We start from the raw sequence: 9,077 nt of genomic DNA, 5'->3' as shown, positions 1-9,077 counted from the left end.
TATGTGACATAGTGACATATGTATTATTACTATTATTTTGTATTATTATTACTATTCCTATAATAATAATAATAATAATAATAATAATAATAATAATAATAATAATAATAATAATAATTAGTAGTATTACTATTAGTCTCCCGCAAAAACGTGAAGAAAGTTTGACAGCTTTGCCGAAACATGTCGTTTGAGCTTTAACGGTGTCTGTAGCTACCTAAGTAAGCGCCTGCTTACTACGTGCGTGCTTTTTCAGCGCTCATCACGAGCACGCGCGTATTTTGCCGCGTGGGCGGGGCTGAGCGGCAAGAAGACACCTCGGGAACCGTATCTGATGGGGAAACGCGGATTGACATAACACCGGATCCGCCTCTCTGGCTGCAATGCGCGCTCCCGACACAGGGGGAACAGATTTTCACAAGGGAACAGAATTACGCACAAGACCTCTCTTGTAAAGCTTTGGTTGTATAATATATTCAATTTCATATAGATGGATAATCTGTTTGAAAGCTTCAAGGCAGCATAAGGAAAGTTTTAGAGCAAGAATTAACCGTTCTTTTAGTGTTTTATAACCCTCCACTCAGATACGGGGCGTTTCCCTAGCAGCACGTGAAGGCAGTTTAGTATAAATAGAGCTCATTTCTGTTCTGCCAGGCGTTCGTAGCAAACAATTACATAGAGTAGGATAGCGAAGATGAAGGACAACAGCCTGCCCAGAATCGTGGTGATTCTCCTGTCTGCAGTGGTTTACGTCGCTGTTCTGGTCATTAACGCCTTGGCTGGAGCGGGCAGAGGTAAATTCAGCAATCCGTCTCGTCTCGGTGTGAGCTTCTCTTTACGTTCATATACAGAATTTACCTTTTAAGTTGTACCATGTGTGCAAGTGGATCCGACATTTTAAAAAAGTGGTTTGTATTTTTCATCTGCAACTTTACTGTTACAAAACGTAGAAGGAAGGGGAAATCAGACAGGGGAAGGAAGGGAAGGAATTCTGTTTCTGGCAGCTTCTCGCGCAGATTTCCTGTTTCCCAAAATACAGTCGTTTCTATCAGTCACTGACCAGACGTCCATGTTCAAACTGTCTAGCGTTTAATACTTTCTAATTCTACAAACGCACCGGAGCCATTATTTCGAAATATTTTTGGCACTTTCAGCGAAATGATTTTAGACATGGAAATGAGTTGGTTCTCCTTCTCCTCGACTCCACAAGGGTACTATGTGAAATTGGCTAACATTCCATTATCCATTATCAGAGAGTGACATAAAATCCAAAAGTGTGGAAGAAGTTCTTTCTCACTGGTGTGGACAAAATTGATCGAGTATGAAAAAGATAAGCGAAGATGAGTGGTACTGAGGGGTTTAGAGCCTTCAACTTGCATGTTTTTATTTATTTGATTTTGTCTCTAGTCTTTATTTTAAAACAAGACACAACAGCAGAATGTAAGTGTGGGTTAGTATTTGGTGTGGCCTGTTTGAAGCGTGCCACTAAAAGAAGATGCTGTCATTCCTAAGGCACGACTGAGTTTGGCAGTTTGCTCAAGATCTTTGGTAAATGTTCTTGCATCTGTTCTTCATCTGTGTGAACCTGGATCCAATAATTCTTCCGACAATCTCAGTCAGCCTATTGACACAGATGGAGCCAAATGTTCAGATACAGAAGGTGGAAAAAATACAAAGAACCAAATGTTATGCTGAGTTTATTATTATTATTATTAGAATTATTTTTTTTTCCCGCAAAAACGTGAAGAAAGTGAACACTTTGCCGAAACAAATTTGTAGGGATCTAAAAAAAACTGAAAGAAAAGGAGAAATCTGCCTCCCTTGTTTCTGATTAATTCTGACAACTGAGTCCTTTACTATCAGGAGCCATTTGTTGAATGTTTCCTTAAGATAACTGAAGAGACCGTTGTAAAAGTAAAGACTTTTTATAAAAAGTATAAAAAGAAAACTAAGAATAAAGATTTATTTAATAGTTTATAAGATCCGACAGATGATCTCATCTGGTAATGTTTGCTGCATTTTCAAGTTTGGCTTCTGAAAAAAGGAGCTTCATAAAATGCTAGTTGAAAGTCGAATATGCCCGTCTGGTTCAGATGTGAATTGTAGAAATCCTCATCAGCAATTTGCAATATTCAGTGAGGCCATTTTAAATAAGTAAGGACATTTTTTTCTTTAAGATATTGTATTATTATGGTATTGTATTTGGATGAAAGTTCCCGATACTGTCAGGCTTGAAACTTGTGTTCATTTTGCTGAAGCTGAATGTTAAGAGTTGTCACTTGTGAGGGTAAGGTGCATATTTGCTGACAAAACTTTTTTTTTTTTTTTAGCAAATTACTTTTAAATATTTAGTAGTGTGCTTCCTTTGTCCAGTAGCGAGGTGGAAATGTAAAGAGTGCAGCCAGTGTACAGCAATCGATGCTTTGTAACTTTTATAACTTTTTCTTCTGCTTCATTTCTTGAATATTTTATTTAACTACAGGATGGCTGATCTTTGGTTGTTTTGTATTGGGCAAATGATATTCACACTGTGTAATTATCTGCAGAGCTTATAGATGTACATGTTTGCCAATGCCTGCAATGTATTGCCTGCTGATTTTACGCAAAATTATGAAAAACCCTGACCGTTCTCTTCATAAGACTGTCTTTAGTCGGAGGTTTCTTTGAATTCGCTGTAATACAGCGAATTATAGCGAATACACTTTTTTTTTCTGCCAATGGTCATTAGCATCTACAATAACACTTTGAAGGATCTTAAATTGCACTATGATAACATTTCCCTTTGGGCACAAAATATTTTGGAATGTGAATTCAAGAATTCTGCCACTCAGGGTGGCAACAGCTCTGTTACTTTCATTAAGATTTTATCATTTTTCAAACTTTCATTCCTGGCTTTCTGGGGAAAGTTTTACTTTTTTTAATATATATATATATATATAGCTATGCTGAAATCATCAAATCAAATTTAACAACGTTGTCATTCCAAATAAACGTTAAAAATTATGCATCTGTGGTAGAATGCTATGTGACGTACCCGAAGTACGCTGATGACACTGCCATCATGGGGTGCATCAGAGACACTGAAGAAGAGTACAGGAGCCTGGTGAGGAACTTTGTTGTCTGGTGCCATAGAAACGGCCTACAGCTAAACACTTCCAAGATGAAGGAACTGGTCATTGACTGGTCAGGGACAGAGGCAGTCCACAACCAATTCTGATAGGAGGGGGTCTGATGGGTTGTGCAGACCTATAAATATTTTGGCCTGAGGCTGGACTTGACAAGCAACACCAAGCAGCTTCATAAGTAAGTTCAGACCAGGATGTACTGCCTGAGATCCTTTAACATCTGTGGAAGCTGCTGGGGTGTTTTACCAGTCTGTTGTGGCCAGAGTCCTGTTATATGCTGTGGTATCCTGGGGTGGAAGCATCTCTAAGGCAGACCTTTCCAAGCTGGAGAAGCAAATCAGACAAGCTGACTCGGTGACTGGCACAAGGCTGGACTCTCTGGCAGCAGTGGCAGAGAGGAGAACATTTCAGAAACTTGAGGCTATTATGGACAATGTCAGCCACCCTCTGCCAGGGGCGCTGCCAGGAATCGTGTGCCCCCTGACAAAAAATTCGTTTGGGCCCCCCGGGGCGCAGCTGCTGTTACAATTTTTTGAGTCTATTTGACCCATAAAAAGCGTCACAATTTTAAAGGCTTGCATCTGCCTTGCTTTCTTTGGTTCAATACTGATAATTAGCACAATATTTACTGTTGGATGTTGAATTTAATATCCAACAGTCCACATCCAGTATGCAAGTAAGTCGCTTAATTTTTTTCTATTAGTTTTAGATTACTGTAATGTCTCTCCCCATGAGCAACAGTCAAAAACAACGTTGCTTTTGACTGTTGCTTTATCCAGACTTTGAGAAGTCTGGACAAAGCAATCCAGACTTCTCAGAAATGCTATGTAGTTGCATTTTATTCAAGCTGCAGTACAGAACTTTAATAAAAAATATGTTTTCTCCATATCTGTTAAAGCTGTCACGATGCAGTCTCATAGCAGTTTGTAACTGTCTCATAGCAACTGGATGTGTGTTTTTTGATCTGGGAGTGGGAACATTACATTTTTACTGCTAAAAACAGTCTTAGAAAATACAATACGATTAATTTTGTAATTGACAGGGCCCCGATTTTTTTTTTACATTTTATTTCTATGAACAAAAAATAAATAATTAAATTGTGGTCAGGGCCCTTAGAATTGTCATCACTTTTCCCCCCTATACCATGGTATAGGGGGGGGAAGTAGCCCTCTGTACACTGTAGCCACCAGTAGCTCACCAGTAGCCAAGAAAGCAGGTTCAGTGGAAGACTTCTTCCAAAGTGCAGAACCAACAGACTGAGGAACTCCTTTGTCCCTCATGCAATGAAACTCTTCAACTCCTCAGTGGAGGTTGGAAGGAGAGCTTAACAGGAGTACAATAGAAACAGAGAGACTATAGGATCGGGCTGTTAATGTAAAAAAAAAAAGTGTTGATGTGTTTGTGTTGGTGCTGTGTGAGAGACTGAACTACAATTTCCCTGAGGGTAAATCCCAAAGGGATGAATAAAGTTTTTATGTATCTATCTAGAATGTAGCCCCTGAAGGCTTGGTCTCCTGCAGATATGCATGGTTACTGATGGTGCTTGTTCAACACTGATGCATGTTTTTGTCTTTCTCAAATACATCAATTAGCCATATTTTTCTTTCTCATAATCAAGGAAGACGCAGTGCTGCATCACTCTAGCTTCACAGAGGTTGAAAACTCTGACCACCCTGATGCTTCCTTTTTGTTTCTCTTATAAAGCAAAATGACTTAAAATGTTTAAGCAGTTTTGAAACTGTTTTCTACCCTGAAACATTTCATGATACAGGTGACTTTTTAAAGTTATGATCAAACTGGGTTCCGTTACTGGCTGTGTAACTGGATTGAACCAGATTGAAGTTAAGGGCTTAAATTGGGCCTGTTGGATTTGATATTTCTTCTCATGATTTGGCACTTTATAAATTAAACTTTGGATGTTAATATTGACTGTCGTTTGTCTTCAGGTCCCTTTCACTTCAGTACAGGTAATGTGTCGGCTCGCTATGATACAGACATCACTCCAGCTGGTTGGACCTTCTCCATCTGGGGAGTTATCTATACATGGCTCACCCTGATGGTCATTTACATCACTTTATATGTTTTCAGAGGGTAGGTAATATTGTAAGAGTTTTACTGAACATTTAAACGTAACATAACTGAGCCTCATCTTTCTTTGAATAGGTCTTGGGCTCAGTGTCTGCTACCCTATGCCTTCTGTTTCTCCTGGCTGTCCAACATGCTGCTGAACGTGACTTGGCTCATGCTGTGGGACAAGGAGTATGTCTTCTGCTTATTACAGCATCAATGCATAGAGCACACATTTTCAAAACGTTCTAAAACTGATTCATACCTTTAAAATACACTAGTTAGAGCTCATCAAATATTTTTTTTCCAAAATAACCAACAGACTAATGGAATCAGACTAATGTGAAAGTCTGATTCCATTTTGTATTAGCCACTCTCAATAAATCTGTCAAAAGCAGCTTTTAAAATCTGCTTATAAAGGCAGCTGGGGTCTCTATCATAGCTGTACCCAGAACCTACCTGCCAGAACTCCTCAGATCTACAGTTAGCATATGTGATGTTTTCATATTACTCCTTTAAAAAAAATCCCCATTCATCCTTAAAAAACAGCTATCAGTCATATCACATATCACTGTTTCCACTGATGTGAAGTGTAAACCATTACTTTATACTGGGGACCTGGTAGTAGGTAGGACTGATAGATTGACATCACAGAACAATACATTTAGGTGTTTATTTCTGTTCACTTTAATGGTGCATTACAAAACACACATGAGGTGGTTTCTAAAAAAATATATAATGCTGCATTAATCATGATTTTTTTTTTTTAATCGTATAGTTACAACATTGCCATGTTGTAACTATAACATAGCAATGTTATAGTTACAAGGCCATGTAAGGTTTTAGCTAAAGCAGCAGTTTAGTGGTTGGTAAGCTAATCACGTCATAAAAGCTGTTAATTTTCTTCTCGTCTTGCAGGTTAATGCTCGCAGCTTTGGTTGTGTTGATCCTGATGGCCTTTACCAACTACAGTGCCTTGTTCTTTGTTTGCTTTGCTACAGATTACTATGGTCTGTGGTTACAGTCATACCATAGTAAGGACCTGGCCTGCCTCAGAATCCTGGTAGGTAGTGAATGCTCCATACCTCTGTATTCAAAGATTTTGAGGTTAGTTGTGTGTGTGATCTGAATTCAAATGTTTTTGTATCTGTTCAGGTCCAGAACGGCTTGGCTGTTTACACCACATGGAGTTCTATTGCCTCTCTGCTCAATTTCTCTGTGGTTCTCCAACTGTGGGGTGTTGACAAGAGCACAGCAGCAACCATCTCTTTGTGCATTCTTTTTGCAGAGTTGTTGGGATGGTAAGAGTTCAGTTGTTTATAGTTTATAGTGGCTCATCAAGGAAAGGTGAGCCACTGTAATTAGAAAGGCGGGGTTTCAGTTTCATCTTCCTTCCCTGGTGTTGATGTGCACTTAATTCTAAGCCCCCTTGAGTACAGCTGGGTAACTAAGTTCAAGTCCATCTACGAGTTAAGTGTGACTTTCCCAGAAGCTTGATTTACCTTGATCAGTTTAACAGATTCTTTTAGTCCTCAGAAGAATAAAATTTGATTTAAGAAAACACAGTAAGCTTTGATCATCTTCTACTCATTTCTTTCTGTGCAGGTTTATTCTGGAAAACTGGGTGCTGGACCGCTGGGTGCGCAACATTCTGACAGTGTATCCTGTGGTTATCGTGGCTCTGGTTGGAATCATCTATAGGCATTTTAACCTGGCTGACCCCACTCCAAACACTGTTTTTATGGGTGAGCTATGTTTGTGTTTTTGTAATAAACCGAACCATATGTCTCTCAAGTAATGAGATAAACTAAGCAGCAGAATAAGTGTGCTTTCACACTTACTGCAGAAGCAGTAAGTGTGAATTACTGCACACTTACTGCAGAAGCAGTAAGTGTGAATTAGTCCTAATCTTTTGAGAAGAGGAGTGGGTTCAATGGTTTTAGAGACAATTCCAAGATTTGGATGGCTAGAGCTGTGCCTTTGCTGGGTTTCCTGCCAGGCTAAGCGTTAATTGTTTTTATTCCTAGGAAACTAATAATAATTACCAAAAAAATCACTTCATTTTTTTTTAAGCCAGATTGCAAGTGTCTCTGTTCTGAGCATTTCACTGGCGGAGCAGATTTATTCCTAAAAGATGGGTTTATAAAAGTTACGTCTATAGTTGATGCATTTAAAGCTGGAACACAGTTGGTGCCTCTGAGCTCGGATCGCAGTTTGTGTTACTCCAATTTTTCTCAGCTTATGAGAAACGGCAGGGCAACTCGGTCTCCATGCGCCACTGGGTGTAGTGAAACACTCTTACTACACTTTTGTCGGCACACACCAGTAGGCATCACATCTTTATGAATGAACCAGTTTAACAAGCTGCTTTTGACTACAAGATGACACATCTTGTAGTCTTGAAACAGCGATGTGCCCAAATGAGGAAGGCACAGTGCTGTTACCTTGAGGAAAATCTTGGGGGTTTTGAAAACAACTTTTTAAAACTTGTTTATACCTTGATAGGCATGAATTCAGGCTTAGCTAATTTATATTGATCAAAAAATGTGTATCTTACCCTGATGTTGATGTTATTTTAACATTTTTTGTTTTGTTTTGTTAGTGGTACAATTGGTGGTAGCCTGCATCCTGTTTGTTTCCCGAGTCTGCTCAGTGATCTGGAGGAACAAGTGGCAGCCTCTACACTCACCCGGTTCAACCCGACTAATTGTGTCCCCACTTGATGGCCACAAGTTTGGGATCTTTAACTAAGGAAACTCTTTTTCAAACAATCTACTTAACCTGTTTACACATGATAATGCCTTTATCGGAGATTAAATGGACTTTTGCTTGACTTATTTCTTTATAAACTGCTCTTCTTTAGCTCCTGTTAAACATTAAACTTCGTTTCTGAGTAGAAATGTCTGAAATCTTAATCATTACTATAACCGTAATTACTCTTCCAACATTTTACTACATGTATCACTTTATAATGGTTTTAAAGGCATTTATATAATTTGATCCAAATTATTTTACACATAAGAGCATTTTATGTATTACACTTCTAATGTTTTTGTGTTCATGTTTTGTATGGGTTTTAAGGTTGATTTCTATTGTACAGCACTTTGCGATTTGAAAGGCGCTTTATAAACTTTACCTTTTCAGCCCTTTTTGATGTGCCTATTAAGTCATTTTGTTAACACGTTTTGCTATAAGGTTGAACATTTTAAAGCTAATGCCGCAAGCTTTATTAATAGCCATCAGCTTTTATAATAAAGGTTAAAAACTTCTCACTACTTCTGTTTTAAGACTACACTTCATATATGTAGTCAAACTAAACTTGCTGCATGGAGCTGGCAATTTCTGAATTTTAGGCATTACCTCTACAATCAGAAATACTTTATCTTTAATTTATCACGTGGGACCCGTCAGGGTTGTTCTCTTAGTCCATTGTTATTCATCATGTTTATCGCATTAGGATAATGCTCACTGCTTATCCTAAGCAGTGAGCGTAGGATAGCTTGTTGGGAACAAGTTGGGGAAACTTGTTCTTGTCCCCAACAAGAACAAGTTTGTGTTCTTGTTGGGGACAACAAGAACACAAACTGCTTTTATATGCGGACGATATTTTATCCGCTTTATAACACATCTGCTTACATCTTTGCCACACCTAATGGACACTATGCAGATGTACAGTATTTGACGGTTTCAGGGTACTCAATAAATTGGGCTAAATCTGAAGCCATGCCATTAACTTTTTTTTATGTAATTCACACATGGTCAAAGATTTTAAATTCAAATGGGTACCTGAAGGCATGAAGTATCTTTGGATTAGATTTAGTAGGGTGTTGGAGGTGTTGCCTTCACTAAATTTTAATCTGGTGCTTTCAAAAATTAAAACAATCTTTG

The 9,077-nt window shown here is 38.5% G+C and overlaps 1 protein-coding gene across 1 annotated transcript; it reads left to right on the top strand.

Moving 5' to 3' along the window:
- The first annotated feature begins 379 nt into the window (after positions 1 to 379).
- On the top strand, positions 380 to 8,341 carry LOC103479200 (uncharacterized). The gene is made up of 7 exons (XM_008433496.2): positions 380 to 791; positions 5,069 to 5,213; positions 5,286 to 5,381; positions 6,108 to 6,252; positions 6,345 to 6,490; positions 6,795 to 6,934; positions 7,792 to 8,341. Exons 1-7 carry the CDS (start codon positions 692 to 694, stop codon positions 7,938 to 7,940), a joined length of 921 nt encoding a protein of 306 aa, XP_008431718.1. The 5' UTR covers positions 380 to 691; the 3' UTR covers positions 7,941 to 8,341.
- Positions 8,342 to 9,077: the final 736 nt, after the last annotated feature.

Source organism: Poecilia reticulata, linkage group LG17 (assembly GCF_000633615.1).
Source record: "Poecilia reticulata strain Guanapo linkage group LG17, Guppy_female_1.0+MT, whole genome shotgun sequence".
Lineage (NCBI taxonomy): Eukaryota > Metazoa > Chordata > Actinopteri > Cyprinodontiformes > Poeciliidae > Poecilia > Poecilia reticulata.
The sequence above is the reverse complement of the archived record's forward strand: the minus strand, read 5'-3'. Positions and strand labels throughout refer to the sequence as shown.